The following is an 18307-nucleotide window of genomic DNA, read 5'->3' on the forward strand; positions in this document are numbered from 1 at the left end:
AGAAAAAACGTATTTATTATCCATGGAAGAAATACCCTTAGGGAACAAATCTATGTCTCTAGTTATTTTTGGGTACAGAATGTGATAAAGAGATGTTCTAAGTTCTGGAAAACTCCAGATTTTGGAGAAGAATACTGATGACATCCTTTGAAATATTAATCTGATTGTGGAGCACTGCTTGGAATAGCTCCCCAATCCTGGCCAGTAGACAGATGTCAGAAGATGTCTGAATATGTTTTGGTCACAATCCTGTAGACACACATTTTCTTTAGTTCTGTGCATTGTGTTATTACAGAATTTATTCCAGTAGCGCAGTTAACAAATCCAAATGTTCTGAAGGCTCAAAACATTAGGATTAACAAAGATGAGGAGTTTGAATCAGGGGGTATCTGTATCACAAACCAGAAATGCATCTTCTGTATTTCCTTTGTTTTCTAAGGCTTTAGGATTCACATACGCAAGCAATTCTGTGTTGAGAGGAAGGATGAAAACTTGCTTGCCTAGAACAGAATCTTTCATCATCACATGGCTCAGACACATGACTCCTCAAACGGCAGCTTTAGGTGAAACAACAAAACCAACCACAGGACCTGCTATAATCGTGAACTGTAACTGTATTCTACATGTCTATTTAAAGCTATTTCATATTTACTGAAAAACTATACAGATTAAAGTCACAGAGCAGACACGTACTTTGATATATTAGATCCAGAAGAGCTTTTGGTAGCTACCAGGAGCTTTATCCCAGAGCACTTTCTCTCTCAGAGATAGATGCTCTTGGGCTTGAGGGAGAGATAGAAGATGGACAAACCCTAGCAGCTTGCTCACTCTCTTGGGATGGCACCCTCCCCAGGTGCAAAGCAGAAGACATCAGCCCATATTCATGCTCAGCTGTGAGAAAGAGGTATTTCTGTAAGGAATATGGAGATGTTGCCATCCTAGGGGCCTAGGAGCAAAAAGGAGGAGGGAAGCATATTCTCAGTATGGAAAAGGAAGAACAGAAGTAAAGAAGTATTAAGTGAAGATATTGCAGGGTGAGGAACAAAGGAAAAAATGGCACTGGCTAAGCAGAGAGAATACAGATGGACAAAAGTGAATACTAAGAGACTTTTCAGGCCAGATGTTTATTTTCCACAGCTTGATGTATATGGATCTGCAATTTATTTATTTATTAATTTTAAAATTGTGCAATAAATATATTATTCTAATATCCTTTATTTCTTTCCCCTGATATATTTGGTAGCTATGTGTTCACTGAACTGCTCCAGAAAGGTGTGGGAAAAGATCTAGTGCAGTTGATTTATGTTTTGTAACTGGAAAAATCTCTGTTCCAGCCTTGCTCTTTGTCATTTTTGTCAGATAAATGGGAGTTCAAATTACAGAACTATCTGCTGATTGGGTATTAACTCTGGAAACACTTGAAGATATTAAATAAGTCTTTAATTGCACCTTGTATTGAAGAAGAACTTAATGTAGATAATATTTTTCTTAACTGGCAAGTTTTTAATTCAATAGATGACTGAAAATTCAAAATAACAAAGACAAAAGTAATGAATCACAGTTGGACAGAACACATCTTTTCTCCTTTCCTCTCTCACCCCCAAAGCACCAGTGAGTTTGAAGTAAAGCAGGCTTTTTCTCGCAGTTATTTCATATCTCAAAAGTGAAACGACAATGCTCATCAGAATCTAATAAGAACAGGTTTATAAAAGGCTGTTAATCAATCTGCATAAATCTGAAATTTCTTATCAGTATGATGACTAAGCAGATTCTGAATTTCATCTCAAAACTGCATTGCAGACTCCTGTGCATAGCTGTTTAAAAGAATGCAGCTCAGTCTGTTACTTTGCAATCTCAACTTTGTCTCCAGAATAGTCTGTGTCAAGTGATGCTTACATTCAGTGTTTTAAAATAAAACTGTGTCATTGTATTGTTGGTTTAATGTGAGGATATAATTTGACTGCAGCATCTGTACTGCTTGTAATCTGAGGCAAAAATAAGCCTGTAGTACTGTATGCTCAGCTTGAAGGTAAAGCGATACCCTTTGTTAAACCCACTGGCATCAAGGAGGAAGGGAAAGAAGAAACATGCACTTTGGGCTTACAAATCCTTTTTCAAGTTGTCATTTCCAGAGGAATTATGTCAAGAGAGAATGGGAATTATAAGGAAATTATGGGATTTAATATGGAGAATTTTACCATCCTACCTTAGCATATGTCTGCTGCAGGGATTAATACTCAGATGAGTGAGTCACTCTGCAAAAGCCTACCTAAGATTATGCCTTTACTGATCCTTCATGACCTTGGATGTATTGTTGATGTCCTCATGTCAGCAGTGGTGCCATAGGTTATTCCAGTTCTTCCACAATAAACTGTAGAGAAACCTGTCTTTCTGGAAACTGCATAAAAATTATGAGAATGGACAAATGGCAATTAGTCCCCTCGGTAAAGCAAAGGAGGAACCCACACAGGAAAGCTGGGCTTGGCTTTACATCTTCCTGTTGAGGTGGCTCAGATGGATAGATGGGATGCTCTCTTGTATCAAAGGAAAAGGCAGCATTGGCTTTTCATGTGAGCAGGAGTTGAAGTTAAGTGTAATGACTCTTAATCTAATCCTAAACAGTCTGCAGTAGTCTTGTGGAAGGTCTCCTGCCTTGTAGAGGGAGTGTTACAATCAGAAAGAATAATTTTTTCAAAAAGTAACATAAAAAAAAAAAATTGTGAAAAACCTGGGGAGAAAAACAGAATGTCAAAGATAAACCAAACCAAACACAGAAACAGTCAGAGATATCAAATCTTTAGTCAAGGACACATTTTGCACATAAAATCCACCAGGATAAAGACTCTTCACAATGGCCTCTCTGACTATGTGTCTAACTATGGGGAAGAGGAGTGTCTGAGGAACAGGTTTTTCTGGTGAAGGGGGGATCTGGTCTTTGTAATACAGGAAGAAAAATTTGGAATTGACGCAGAGCCAGTTTTAACCCTTCTTCAGGGAAGTGTTAACTGACTTGCGTTGTAAAGTATGTAAGGGAGAGTATTCTGGGTTTCTTTTTAACAAAACCAGGATAAATGTCATCATTCAAATAAGCAATGATTATTGTACTCCCTTGTATCGTCCTCTTCCTAATGAATTACAAGCAGCCTTTCATTTCAGGAGTTTGGATTTCCTGTGGCTCTTTTTGATTATTAAAGTGAATCTCTACATTTTGTAGAAGATTTTTGCATCAGTCTTTGCTATTAACAAACTGCTGCAAATGGGCAGCAAAAAAAATGACCAGAAGAATGAAGCCCAATTTGCAAAGTGACCTCAAAGGTCTAAGCAGTGAGAGCTTCCTCTCTGAAAGAATATGTAGTACTAATAATACTCAGACAGAGAAAAGACACAAATATCAGTGACGCACAAAGAAAGTATAATAAGCCCTCCAGTATCTTCACAGTTTTTGCCAAGTCCCAGAAATTTTTATAACTTCCAGTATTTAACATCTTTCTTAACATCACTCAATGCAAGAAGAAATAAGCTTTAAAAAGAGTTTGTAGCCTTTATGATTGCAAAGCAAAGCTTGAAAGTATAACTTGACTATTTAGATGTTCAGGAAACAGGGAAGATGTAAACAACTTTCATTTCCAATGTCACAATTCTTAGAGCGTGGATAATGGCTCTGAATATCTGGGGTTGCTGATATCGCCAACAGAATAAACTGTCTTGAAAAATTTGTTGATTACAGATTAGGCATTTAGGACTCAGTAGAAAACATCACTTAAAGAAAAATAACAAAGTTTTAGAATCACTTTAAATTCCCCTCTGCTCAGGTTTTGGTTTTTAAATATATTTCCTAACTAAAGAACCTCTCATTTCATGTATTAACTGCAGCACAGTTAGTCAGATTTCTCAGACTTCTCAGGTTATCTTCATCTGGGTTTATGTGAAGAGGACATCAATTTTGCAGAATACAAATACTGTAAATGAAGCTAATTTTTTAGTGCATAGTAAGTGCCATTACTTCCTACTTGTCTTTCCTTTGCTAGCTGTTAGTCTTATTAAGTGGGTATTTTCTATTGAAATGTTTTAGATATAGCCCATTTGTGTTCTTCATGTCACTGAGTATCTTCACATTGGTCATAGCAGTCAGTGCCAAAGTTCAGTAGCACAGTAACACTTTATCACAGTAGCAGTATCAATGTAATTACTACCAAGTCAGTATGTAACATGAAAATTCTCACCTAAACGTCATCTGCTTGTGACAAACACCTAATGCCTGGAAGGGTAATCAGGATATAATGATGCAAATAAATTCTTCTTACCAGAGAAGTAAATGGAGTCCACATGGTCTCCATCCTAAAACAAAACTAAAGCCCATGTACACAATTTTTTTGCAATATGTTCTAAAACCAGCCATATACGTGCTCAAGAAGATACCAAAAGTCAGTACTTTTCAGGGTTGTGGACCCGTCACCCAGGCTGATCTAAATGTCAGACACATTCAGGAGTTCAAAACTGAGAGGAGAAACCGTCCAAACCCTTTAAACAACAGGTAGTTGCTGTCATCAGATCAAATGTGGGTAACAGCAAATACTCTGAAAAGCAGCAGAAATATTTTCAAACCACAGATACATTCTCATGACTCTTGACTCACTTGAAAGGAAGGAATGGGATCATTTACCATACTGTGGGATACAAATTCTTTTTAACAGTTTCATCTTCAAATTATTGTATCATTCAGATAAAGAGTTGCAGTTGTTGCTTCCAAAGGAATTTTAAAAATTAAGGTGACTTTTCTAAATGTTTTGTACCTTATCTTCCTCCCTGCTGTAGCAGCAGTGTGCAAATAACATAGGAAGCCTTCTGTTTGTGTGCATTATTTTCATATAAAATTCATGGCCAGAAGCTAAGCAGCTGATGATTAACATCTATCCTATGATTCTGAGATTACTCTAGTCATTATAGAGTTCTGAAAGAGACACCACTATAATTTTGAGAGACTTCCCTTTGTGTTATGAAATAAAGTTTATCTTTATTCTAATACTTGCTTAGACAACTAGGATTAAGATGATAAGGCAAAACAGTGTCTGCCCTAGCTGGAGACAGCTGTTTGAAGAGCAGAAAGTTCACTTACTGTAGACACAGAAGCTGGGAAAAGCTTTAAAAGAAATTTCAGGCTACAATAAACAATTCTGAGAACATAAAAATTGGGCAGATAATGCATCCTTATTGCAAACATTAAAGCAGGATGTACAACTGATGTTTCTTCAGTAACTGTTTATCTAATGCCCAATATTCACATCATGTTGTCTTGAGTGGCCTTTCCACATACATCCTTGCATTTTCTGTCTGTGCTGCATCTCAGGTGAGTGCTGAGAAAGCAGAAAGTGAATGAGATTTTTAATAGGAAATTATAGAGTTGTGATCCAGCAAAACTTCTCATGAGGCAGCTCAGACCAAAGAGCTTAGAAAAAGCAACGTCCTGAAGTAACACAATATGCAAATTTCCCACGTAAAAGACCCTCTGAGTCCCCTTTCAATCATGTTGCTATGTAGACTTTTGGGGTCATCTAATTTGGAACGTAATGGATTGCAACCATAGATAATTGCTTTTAAACAGTAACACACTTGAAACATTTAATGACTACTAAGTCTTCAGACGTCTTCCACCTCATCTTTTCACCCCCCCCCCCCCCCAAATAATCCCAAACAAAACAACCCTACATAAACTCTAACCATGCTGCCAGCCTGAGCTACAGACAACAAGGGAACAGAAGTCAAACTTTGTCCTCTGTCATTTGGTTATGGATAATTGGAATTAATTTATAGCATACAGAAATAATTCTGTAAAAATATCTTTTCTAGACTGTAGAGAAAGATAAAAAGTTCAGGCTTGCTGATGAAGTTAGAAACAATCTTATAGCCATTCTAATGAAACTGCTTAGTAAAGCAAAATTGGTCTGTTTTTTGTTCAGTGAATCCCTTCCACAACCCCGGCTGTCATTTCGCCTTTCCTTAGTCTTCACTTGTCTTGTTTATGCCAAGAGAACACATACTTTTGCTCTCCAAATGCAGGTTATACTCCTCTTTCAGAGGTTATCTTAATGGCAATTTGGTCACCAATTTCTTTTTTCATAAGCTAGTGAGCTAACAATTATTTAGGTTGTGGGACTGCCCTCCTTTCAAGGCTGGAAAATAATCTGTGCTCTTTTGTGCTTTGCTACAAGTTGGCACAGTTGCTCATTTATTGCTAAATCTTGCCTGTGCCCCTTCTTCTGTGTGTGTTGCATCCACCCTCTCACAACTATATTTTTGTCTCTGAGCCTGCCTCTTAATTTAGTGCACTCACTATGCTTCAGTTCATAAAAATCTTTATAAACCTCAGGGCGGAGAGCCTGCCAGTGCTGTCTCTATCCCTTCCTGTTCTAGTTCAGATTTTAATGCCTCATTCATCCATAATTTCAGTAGATAACCCTGCACCTTCCAATGTCTGCAGTAGGATTTCAAAATGTGGATCCAGACCATCAGGCAACTTTCTTAGCTTATAGTCTGTGAAAAGAGACTATATTTATTACAATAAACGTGAAGAACACTAAGATATTTGGCAGCAGATAGAAATTGTTTTCTAAGTAAGAAGGCATTTGCAGCCATCATTAAGGTACTTCTAGCTGAATTACACATTTTTCTAGGTTTATGGGAAATAAAGTTGAGCATTTTAAGGACTGGATGCAAAAACTTTCTGCCAGGTTTGCATTTGACTACAGACATTTATACTTGCCCTAACACAGTTTTTCATACCGTGTTTTCCAGTTGGTGAAAGTGACAAGAAAAATAATGTGCATGCTGCTCTACCTGGATGAGAACACTGCTAATGTGGCTGCATTGCTTCCACTAAGTACACTAGCAAGTACACTGGCTCCTTGCACTGCCAGTACCAAGCTCTATGTGTTAACAAATGTACAAGAATAAAATGTAAGGACTCTCTTATGGATGACTCATCAGATCTAATAGCATTACTGTCACTTGAAAATAGGCTAAGAGAAATAAGTGTTCAAGTGCTTCTGGCCTACCATTGAAAAACCTCTCAACAATCATTGTTGAAGACTTATTTCCAGACCTACTCATACTAATTTAGAAACACTCTCCTTCCCAGGGAGCAAAAAGAAAAAAAACCCAAACAAAAAAACAAACTTTTTTCCTATTTATTCCAAGAACAGAAATGGGCAACATAAATGTTCAATTCCTCAGTGATGGGCAGCTTTCTTTTCCTCCTCTGTGCTACTCCCAGCAGACTTTTTCAAAAAGTCCCTCATATAATCCTCTTTCCAAGAGTCTGCCTCTTCTCACCTCTCCTTACGATGCTGCCTCTACTGCCTTGAGTTTACCTTTGTGTGGTTCAGTCCTTCCTCACAGCCTCATTGCTGCTGTTGCAATTACATTACCTTGCCCTTTTGAAGCTGAGATAATATTAACCAAAAATTATAGCCATGGATTAGAACATCTGTAACTATTTTGTGATGGTATTAAATCTATGCTGACAAGTGTAAAATCAGAGAACACTTTTCAGTAGAAGTATTGGTAGGTTTATTCCAGCAGTAGAAGAATGAAAAGTGCTTCCCATACTGGCGTACTTTTGGGCTGACAAATCTTAAGCAGAAGTAGGGGCAAATTTAAATTGAAGTGCAAAGTATTAATTTTGATTTCATCTTGCTGTGAGACTTGCATAAGATTTGCTGCTCTTTCACATCTAGCACATTTAGGATATATTCAGTTTTGCAGTAAGTTTTCAGAGGTGACTACTTCTCTTGAAAACCTTACCTGATGGGTCTGAAGAAGGTAAAGAAATATGGTGCCAAGAGGAAAGTTTCTTCTGCTAGACTATCATCTTGGTTTAACTATTAGGATTTATATATGTTCATAACATATTTATATCATGAGAATTTTACCTCCTGTTTACCCTTTACATTTTATAGACTGGGAGATTTATCTTACCAGCTCACAATATTGTGTCTGCCCCAGAGAATGGATTTATGACTAAGTGATATGGCAAACAGTTGGTGTTTTAAGTACTTTGATTCTATTTCCTACCTAGCTTCCCTTGATGACTAGATTTCTTACTTAGTAGGCGTAGATGTTTTTGCATAGTTACACAACGGGTGATTTCCTGATCATTCTGCTATAGTATGCATCCCTTCAGGGTTTCCTTCTACAGACCTGAGCACAGGGCATTATTTGGCTGAACTGAAGTCTGATGAAAGCCATGAACAAAGAACCACAGCTGGGCAGATTACATATATATGTGACTGTCTTCCAAATAAGCATCTACAGCATGTTGTAAATAAATGTTAGGGGACCAAAGTAATACAATGGATTTGGTATTTCACACTCCCATTGCTCAATGTTTTTGAACAATTTCTAATTTATCAAGATGGTAAAAATCCATGCGCAAGACCACTGCATGGTTCTGTTATTGTTAAACCTATTGTTTGAAACAGAGTTTTTGTATGTGCTGTGAGATTTGGATTTTTTCTGAGGGATCAGTTTGAAGGGAAGATTAATGTTACCATGAAACATTCAAAAAACACAGACTCAGAAGTACCAAGCTTAAAAAAAAAAGTATTTTGGATTATTTAGAGAAGGCAAATAGATGATTACAAATACTGAGGGTCTGCTTTTTTTCGGTTCATATGACTAACAGCTGGGTCTCCAACAGGGGAATAACAGTTGTATGAGTAAAACTGAAACTCAAAAATATAAGTAAGAAGTGAGCAACCTTGAAGTGCTAAGTATTTAACCAGCCCTGGGAAAATGAGGGAACTTCTGCAAAACTCACCAGCCTTAAAAGCTGCCCACCACCCTTTGCACCTCTGCAAGGAAAGGGACTTTGCTTTTATTAAGCGGAGAAAACCCCCTGTAACTGAAGAGCATTGGTTTTCATCACATAATAGTAGAGCTGCTTTTCTTCCATCTTCACTGCTAATTATAATGACTTATTTGGTGTGCATCTTGTGTTACTGGCAATACAGAAAAAAATCCCACCTTGCTTTCTACTCTTCTAATGCACCCAAGGTCAACTTTGTAACTTTGAGGTCTCGCGAAGAAGCAAGAAAGCAAGCAAGCAAACAAACAAAACCTCACAGAAGACGGTTTTAAAGGAAAAGCAACAAGTTTCAACCAGGAAGCTTTCTGTGTATTCAAATGCAGAGCTCTAGGGTATGTCACTCCATGAGCATGGGGTTGTTGCAGGCACAACGCTGCTTCTGAAATGTGTATGTTGAGCAGAGAAAGACATGCAGAGCTGCATACACTACTGGTGGGCGAGAGACTTGGTCAAAAAATTAACAAAGTATTTCAATTAGCGTCCTCCAAGCAGCTGCCTGGCACCGGAGAGCTCAGACAAGGCACACCACACTTTCACGGGAGGCGGGGCTAAAAAACCCAACGAACAGCAGAGCGGCTTTGACAGCAGCGTTTCAAGTTCTGCTGCCCTCAACTTCTCCCTTGCGGGCTGCGCAGACTTCAGGGCCCCTGCACCGCGCAACAGGCTCCGGCACCGACACCCCGACCCATACCAGAGCCCCGGATTCCCCAGAAAGAGGGTCGTCGGCGCCTTCCCGGCCCTCGCACGGCCGGACCCTGTGAAAGGGCTGCCTGTGCCGACCATGTGTCCTCCGACCCAGGTAGCAAGGTAACACTGCCAGTGAAAACTGCAGACAGGGAGAACGACAGCAAGAGCAGCAGCGGGGCGGGGCGTGAGGCGGTCCCGGTAGGGGCGGTTCCGCGTCCAGCAGCCCCAATGGGCGGTCGCGACGAGTGGGGAGTGGCGGCGGTGGTGGTGCACGTAGCTCTCCCAAGATGGTGGCCTCTCCGGACCGAGCTGCAAGAGAGGCTGTGTGGCGGGGGGTGGCAGGCGGCCTCTGAGGGCGCCGGTTGGGGGCTGGCGGCGCTCGCCTCGCCTCGGCTCCCCGCGGGGTGACGGAGAGCTTTCCGCGCTGCCGCAGGCTTCACCATGCTGCGGGGCTAGAGCCACCGAGGCGCCGCAGCGCAGCGGGGTAATAATGTTAGCAGAGGTAAGTGCCCTCCCGCGGCCGGCGGGGTATGGGACGGCGGGGGAGCGGCTCTCCGTCCGCCCCAGCGGGCAGCTGCGCGCCGCGGCCCGGGATGGGGAACAGGCTCTGCCTTGCTTCGGGGCCTCTGACCTGCATAGGTACAGGCAGCCTCCCCCTTGGCTAAGGAGGGCGGCAGCGCCGGGGCCCTCTTATCACTTCTCCGTCCTCCCCGGCCAGGCGCCGTTCCCCAGTGAGGGGCTGGCAGGGCCGGGCGGGACGGAGACACTGCAGCGTACGGCAGCCGGCCGGGGCGGGCTCGCGGGTCTGCCGGCGGTTGGGCTTTCCCGGCCGGTGAGGGGCCGATCCTCCGCGGTGGGCCCAGTTTTTGGAGGAGCGCACCTGGGAGGAGGGAGCCTGTCTCAGCCGCAGGCCTCGCCGGAGGGATGTCCTTGCCCGGGGCCCGAGCGCCGGCTCCCGCTTCAGACCCTTTGGCCTCCTTCTCTGCGGTATGTTCTAAAAGTCTTTGTTTTCTTCTTAAAACGAGCATTTTTGTTGTTGCAGGAGTTTGTGATTGTAGGTAATTGGTGGAAGTTAGCTGCCTCGTTTCGCCTCTCTGGGCAGGGGGTTTCTGTCCCAAAGTAGCTGGGCAACTAAGCTGAGGCAAGCAGGTATTTGAGGATCAGCATGGGCTACAAATGGCTGCTGTGTCTAAAGGTGCTCCCAACCTTATCAACGTCTGGTTGCTGGAAATGTGGCTTTCCTCCATCCTTAGTTTTCTCTATAAAGACTGATTGATTTTCTTTTTTTAATATGTCAGTAAGGTGTCTGGCACACAGATACTTCTCTAACATGGTGATTGCGTTACCTGTGGTTTCTAATTTGTCTCTTTATCCTGCGGTGAATGTTACTTGTCCAAAACTGGATTGTCTTAAATAGTGAAGGCTGAAGGCTTAATTTCTGGCACCTGAAAAATTTAACTTTGCTTTCCTGAGTGGTAGCTAAAAGAGTATCCTGAATCTTTCAGTTTACATCAGTTCCAAGTTTCATGGCATTATGAGCTCTGATTTCCTTGGGAGGGTAAGATCTGCTGAGTGAGTTAAACCTGTAAAAATACATGACCCATTTTTGCATGAAGGGTATTTGGTGGGTGGTCAGGATTAATAAACTTAGAATCATAGAATAGTTAGGGTTGGAAAGGACCTTAGGATCATCTAGTTCCAGCCCCCCTGCCATGGGCAGGAGCACCTCCCAGTGAACCATGCCACTCAGATTTCATTAAATGGTGTTGGTGATGCATAAGCATTAACTGTGGTAGCTTAAATTATTTTGAAGGTGGCATAGAATGTTCTGGGTCAGTGCCTCATACCAGACTGTTTGTTTGTTTGATGGTGGCTGTGTGTGTCCATGTAAGACACTTCATTGTCTTGGAATTGAATTATTTTAGTTTCTAATAGCACTGGTGTAGCAGCATGGATGACATTTGCTCCACTGGGTTTTTGAGGTAAAACTTAGGCCTTATGCTTGTGATGACCACTTATGATACTTAGCCTTGGGTCTCTGGAGGACTGGGTTCTGATGTCCTTTACTTGTAGTACCTGTATATAAAATATTTGCGGATGGGATGTGTCAGGGTAAAATATTCCAGGCTTGGTGTCAAGGAGGTGACTTTAAATTTCTTTTCTTTGGGAGAGGCTTTGTTTGCCTGCCTGAAGAGCAGTTGTGGGGAGTTCTTCAAACAGCCAGACAACTCTTGGCTGTCAGAGGACCCACCTGACATGAACTGGAAGAAGTCCTTTCCAACTTGCTTTTTTGGGTGTTCCAGTGGTGACTTGTATAAAAAACACCTTGTGAAAACTGTGTGGTCACACCCATGAACTGTTTCCACACTTCATAGGAAGATGCAGATTGCTTCAAGCCTACTGATACATGTATTCTATCAACACCTAAATGTCTATTCCCCCCCCTTTTATATTTTTATTTATATGTGAAAATTGAGATGGAGAGTGTGGCAGATGTTAGAGTTGGGCAGTAGTAATAACTGTACATATCTGTAGGCTGCCTAAATTTATCTTAATAACTTGAAGGAGGGAAACACTGGACAGCCAGCATATCATCATGGTGTTTTGTTGTGGTTTTTTTTTTTCCTTTTTCAAAGTAACTATTTTATTTAAGGACATACAGTGAAATGGGGTGAAAATTACTGGATATTTGCAGACTTGTGTAGTCGACCACTGTTTAGAATGGCCAAAATCACTGTCATTTATTGAGCCATTAAAAATTGTAAGTTTTATATTATAAATGTAGACAATATTATTCTTAAATCTATGTAAACATGAAAGGCAGAATCTGGTTTGACATGTGTTGTTATTATGCAGTTAAAACATATCTTTCTCCTGATCAGTTTCCTACATCCTTTGTGTCCATATATGCAGACCCCAGCAGCTTCAGTCCAGTTTTGTGCGGATGCAGTTAGGATTAGGACCTTGTAATCAGTAATTTCAGGGGAGGATTGCACTTCCTGTCAGGAAAAAAAGCCAAACAGGAGTGTTTTTTATTTGGCCTTCACTGCAAATCTTCTGATTTTGGTTGCATCAGAAATCATGTTGTTGGATGCCAAACACAAAAACTTGTTTACTGAAGCAGCAACACCATTTCCCAATTTTTATCACCTTGGCTGTTGGAACTTGTTTCTGCAGTCGTGTTGAGCACATGCATTCTGAGTCCTGCTGCAGTGATCATTTCACTGGGCTGTTGGGTTAGCCTTTCTGTGCCTCTTCACTTGTTCCTCTTTTCTTGTTCATCAGCTGTCTCCTTTGCTTTTCAAGGCCCGGTGTGTCCTGTTTCCATGTGACTTACTGTTTCAGCACTTTCTCGTCTCTGAGATCGTGATGAACACAAGTTGCAGTGCTCTCTCATTGTTTTCAGACAACTGTCTTCACCATTTTTTACCTCTTCTGCAATAGCAACTGTACTGTCCTGGCTACAGTGAGGCAGCGGATGTTTTACAACTCTGCCTCTAGCTGGTCAATGTGTCTTAAATTTTGACGGAAACAAACATTAAATAGGATTTTCATGGGACTTCATTTACAATAGATTTTAGAATGTCTTTCAAATTGATGGCCTGTGCTGTCTGCATTTGCAGCCTATGTTGCCTTTAAAGAAGGCACTTTAGAAAAAGTGAGGACTAGATCTTTTTCCAGTTTCTTTTCCTCCAGTTGCTCATTAAACTTTTGAGATGTTTAGTGAGGATTTCACTCTGAATTTAACAGCTATGGCTATGTTTTCAACAACTTAATTCTCAGTTTAGCAAGAGTACTTTATTGCAGTACTAGTGATGGTTGAGAAGATTTTTGTAATTTTACAAAGTGGGAAAGATTCCCCCCCCCCTCCTTGTCCACAACTAAAAATAAGCTCATGCAAAATGAGCTCTGGTGTGTTGGTGTTTCTTCTTGTTGCAACAAGTCAAGATAATTCCTTAACATGTAGTGTTTCCTTTCTGTGAAACAATCTACTTCTGTTTAGAAAAGATTCTTAGCAAACTTTTTTGATAAGCTTTGATAGCCTCTAAGCTTTAGAAATAGTTTTTGAGCAAATGCAAGCAAATTAGCCTTATTTTTAAGAGTAAAGGTTGATTCAGAAGCTAGTTTTAACTTGCTTTAGAATAATAATGAATTAGCCTTACCGGAACAGTAAGTCCAGCTCTGAAAGATGCAGAATGCAGTTAACTGCTTGGTATACTACAGCGTTGTTCATTTTCTCTGTTCCTTGATACATGGCTTTGGAAGGTTGCCCTGATGCTTCATGTGACTGAACTGTGTTTTGCTGGTAGAGATAGCTGCAAATGTGTAGAGAATTAGCAGGGCATGGAAAGAAATTTGTTTTCTTTCCTTTTGTGAAACTTTTACGAGAGAGCTTTGCTTGGGTGCTAGTGTTTTGCCAGATAAGATTTAGCTGGAACTTCAGTTGCAAGCCCTCAGAGGGGAAAAGGCTCTATCTCTTCTTCAGTGTATTCTGTAAATGAAGTCTACTTTTTTGCTGGTCTGCTTTGCATTCCTAATTGTTGCTGTGACAGCTCTTTTAATAACTCCATATTCTGTGGAGTTTCAGTTAAAATTACATGAGGAATGGTCGAATTAGGAAAATTAACCTTTTACAAAGAAAGGATGTCATTTGTTACTAGTACTTGTTCTTACATTTTGCTGCATATTAGTGAAAGATAGTGTCTGAACTCTCAGGAGTATTCTTAGAGTTTACAGTTGGGCCTAAACTGCTGAGAGGTTGCAAAACTCTGCATTCAAACTCTAAAATGTCAGTCTGGACCATTCCCCAAAACATCATCGAAGAAAAGCGTTAAGTTCCATAGTTCAGTAAAAAATAGTAATAGCTTGTCTGGGTAGATAGCTGAAGGAGCTCTAAATGATGATTTCCTCCCTCTGGTTACACTCGAGGGAATTATCTCTGTTTTAAATATGTTTGTCCCTTTCTCCCCACCCTTGCAAAGATGACAAAGCATGTTTCCCTTTGAGCTAGCATTAGGAGAGTTGCTATTATTAGGAACAAGAAACCACTGGTGTTGTAAGTCAGTGGCAACACTTGAAGAATTAATAATTTGAAGTCCCATTAGCACTTTTCACTGTTGCTTGGCTGAGAGTAGCAAGGCTGGAACAGCAGAAAAATCAATTGTGATTGGCACTTGCAGTTACATGAGAGCAAAACTTCAAGAAATACAAGGCATTGTGCTCTTGGGCTGAGCTGCTTGTTTTCTGCCTCATAGCCATAAGCAATGTCTGACTTCTGATGGAAAAAACAAGGCATTATTTCGCAAGAGCACCCTAACCCTGCTTACGTAATTTCTATGGTGTTACACCTTAAAATGATGACTGTGCAATTGTGGTTATGAGATGAAACAGGCGTTTACTCTTATTGTGAGTAAGCATATATGATAGGTATGTTCAGCTAGGGGACTCCTTTTATAACTACTGTTTATTTTGGAAAATAAGTGAATTTCTACGCTGTCAGAGTTTGGGAATACCCCTTAAAGACTTTATTCTTGCTCTGGAGCAGAAGTAGCTGTAAAGTCCTCAGAGAGGGAAGGTGAATTTTTGAAGAAATCAAATGATATTAACTGTTCTTCTGTTTTCTGCATGGAAGGGAATGTGATCTCTGTACTGCGGTTAAAACACCATGAGTCAAATTTATTCTTATAGTTTACTGTGGGTGTTTTACATTTAAGAAGCCCAGCAAAATTTTAACTCATTTTGTTTAAGTGAAATTATCTGAAAATCCAGGGATTTTCCATACAGCATACAGTTTGGCTATAGTGGTTAGTTCAGTAGTTTATTTTGAAGTTATTTCCCCAGTGGCCCTTAAACTCATTCAGTTCTGCTGCTTTACATATTTTCTTGGACAGTAAGCATAAGAGCAGGTTGATTTGAACCTCAGCAGTTGGTCAGTCCACCAGCTGGTAGCAGGAGAAGGAGATAAACTCATCTATGCTTGCTTGTAAGTCGCTTCCTGCATCAGATGGCCTGTATGATGTCCTTTCTGTGCCTTGACTTGCTTGGAAGCAATTTTTGATAATTGGAAACATTAAATACCAAGAACTGTATGTATTCATTTATTTCACAGGTAGAAATAGCACTGTATTTATTGAAGTGAGGGATAATACGGCCTAATTAAAAGCTCATAGGTACCTGTTGGCCAAAATGTCCATTAATGTCCAAAATTCTTCATTTGTTATCCCACTGCAGTTGGAGTTTCAGGTAGGAAGATGAGCTTTTTACATACTTTCTTTCCAAGGATGGTCCTAAATTTGAGGGCTTGCTTTGAGGAGTATTAGCTACTTAAATGCAGCTGTGCTTCTGTTGCAGGGTGGGTTTTATTTTTATGTCTGTTCCTCTGCCTGTTTTCCCCTTAATCCCATGCTTCTGGAGAGGAACAAGGTGATCCCAGTTCTATTTTAATCTGTTTGTGTCAGAATGCTATTATTTCATAATTATTACTATTTTAAGATCATGTATTCCTGGTCTTCAGTATATTTTTGCAATTCTAAGAAATAACTGCACTCAGTGCTTCTGCTGGTACCCTTGAGGCTATGTCTTGTCATGTAAGGGGACAAACTTGAGCAGGAAGTTTGAATTGCTACATATCCTGTAGGATGCTATGCATTTCCATGCTTCTAGTCAGTGCTGTCAGCCAAGGTCAAGTAGAAAATACTCTTAAGTTCATAGCAAAATCCTTTCCACAGTTAACCAGCTGATTATGAAACACTGCCTTGGACTTAGGATCATTTCTCCCGTAGCTCTTGTCAGTCCTGAAAGCACTGGGACAGATTGTGCCTGGTTTTCCCAGTCATCCTGTATCCAGCATTTGGCATTCCAAACTGTGGGGATGAGTGAAAAGTCTGCTTTAGGAAATAAATATCCAGCCTGTATAACTGTAGAAAGAACGATTGCTTTAAAGTTTTGCTGACTATCAAAATGATCTTGGACTGTTTGACTTGGAGGCATAGTGAAGTCTTGTTTGTTGCCATGCTGCTGTTCTAACAACTGCTGCTACAGGCTGAGGAGAGATGTCTCTGATGAGGCTCTCTTTGAGGCCTGGCACTTCTTCGCTTAAACCTGTGCATTCCATATCCTTTATAATAACCAAAACCTGTTTATTTTCTGTTTTACCAGGTATTGTACTATTTGATATAACATTGTATAGTTTCACTTTCCTGAAGCGTATGAAACGATTTCTGTGACATCTTGAAAATAACAGCATCAGTAATAATGTATTCCTGTCCACTGAAGGAACTGTGCTTGAAATTGCATCTGTTTTTGTATGTGGTATTTTGTTGTGCTGAATGTTTTTTGTTGGTATTATGGCCTATTTGTTACTGATAGATATAATAATTTTAAATGAGATTATGTTTGAGTAAGGTATATAACCTCTCATAGCATACTTGGAAGAGAAATACTTTTTTATGTTTTATATACCAAGTTAGTGTTTCTGATCGCAATGCTAAAAATTTGAATTTTCATTCATTTAGTAAAATAAAATCTCATACTGTGGAAATCTTAAGTCTTGTGGTGTCCTAATTACAGGTGTAATCTATATATATAATGAAATGGGGAATTGCTTATTATGGTTCATTTACTGTTTATATATCATTTTAAAATTCTTGTGGGAAACATTCTTTTTATGTTAATACAGAATCATAGAATAGCTAGTGTTGGAAAGGACCTTAAGATCACCTAGTTCTAACCCCCCTGCCATGGTCAGGGACACCTCACACTAGACCATGTTTCCCAAGGTTCTGTCCAACCTGGCCTTGAACACTGCCAGGGATGGAGCATTTACCACTTTCTTGGGCAACCTGTTCCATTGCCTCACCACCCTCGCAGTGAAGAACTTCTTCCTTATATCTAACCTGAACTTCCATTGTTTAAATATAAAAATAATTTTCACTGTTTTGAGAAGAAGATATTTCATTACAATGCTGGGCTAGGAGAATAAAGTTGTATTTTAAATTCTCACTCTTGCCACAGTTTTCCTTCTCACAGTCAACATTATTTCTTTTTAATTTATTTTTAGTTTTTGTAAATTGAGTCCTTTGTAGTAGCTGTGCTAAACATAATCTATTCTTGCTTTGTGTGTACAGTGTACAGGCATTTAGTACTAGCACCTTGCTTTCTAGTCTTACAACTATATACTGCACTCTCCTTTTTGTGCTTCATGCTTGCATTAATTTGACTCACAAGTGTGACTAAAACTTACTGGTTTAAGCTGTGGACTTTAAGTAGTATTGGTCTTGCATCTTTCATTTGGCAGTTGCCCTCCTATAGCTTCTTAAAGAGTTCTTGAGAAGCTTACAAGTTAGCAATAGTAAGACCAAAGGCAAACTTAATGTTTCTGTGAATGTTTTTAAGCTCTTCCATTACTTTTTTGGGTATTTACTGAATACTCCAACTAATGATGGTCTGCTGTTGCCCATTACTGTTTCTTTTAATTGTGCTTTATTTTACTGATACCCTCTTTTATTTTGTTTTCTATTGGAAATTGTTTTTGTTTTAGTCCCTGCACTCTCAATTTTTCTCTCTGGATTTCTAGAGATTTCCCATAACTGTTATTCCTCTTATTCTCTATTTTTGATGCATTCTGCAAAACATTTTTCTGCTTTCCAATTATCGTAGTAACTACATTGCTGCTGTGTGGAATAGTATACCTGGGTTAGTTTACGAATGCTTCCACCTTGCTGTCTGTATGGTTATTTGTTTATTGCTTGTTGCTCT

At 39.9% G+C, this 18307-nt stretch overlaps 1 protein-coding gene across 8 annotated transcripts in view; it reads left to right on the forward strand.

Annotated features, from left to right (window-relative positions):
* Positions 1-9778: 9778 nt before the first annotated feature.
* SNX13 (sorting nexin 13) overlaps positions 9779-18307 on the forward strand; it is a 73009-nt gene continuing 64480 nt past the window's right edge. For 4 of the 8 annotated variants that reach the window (XR_009725918.1, XR_009725919.1, XR_009725920.1 and 1 more), the window contains exon 1: positions 9780-10052. Coding sequence is in view for 4 of the 8 variants with exons in the window: in XM_061356445.1 (XP_061212429.1) it covers positions 10041-10052 (12 nt within the window). In the remaining 4 variants the exon portion in view is untranslated. Of the gene's footprint in view, positions 10053-18307 lie in introns of all 8 variants that reach the window. The other 4 variants (XM_061356442.1, XM_061356443.1, XR_009725921.1 and 1 more) reach the window with 3 other exon arrangements.

This window comes from Neopsephotus bourkii, unplaced genomic scaffold, assembly GCF_033783945.1.
Source record: "Neopsephotus bourkii isolate Nb327-2 ecotype Australia unplaced genomic scaffold, CSIRO-AGI_Nbou_v1 NB_855, whole genome shotgun sequence".
NCBI classification, from domain to species: Eukaryota; Metazoa; Chordata; class Aves; order Psittaciformes; family Psittacidae; genus Neopsephotus; species Neopsephotus bourkii.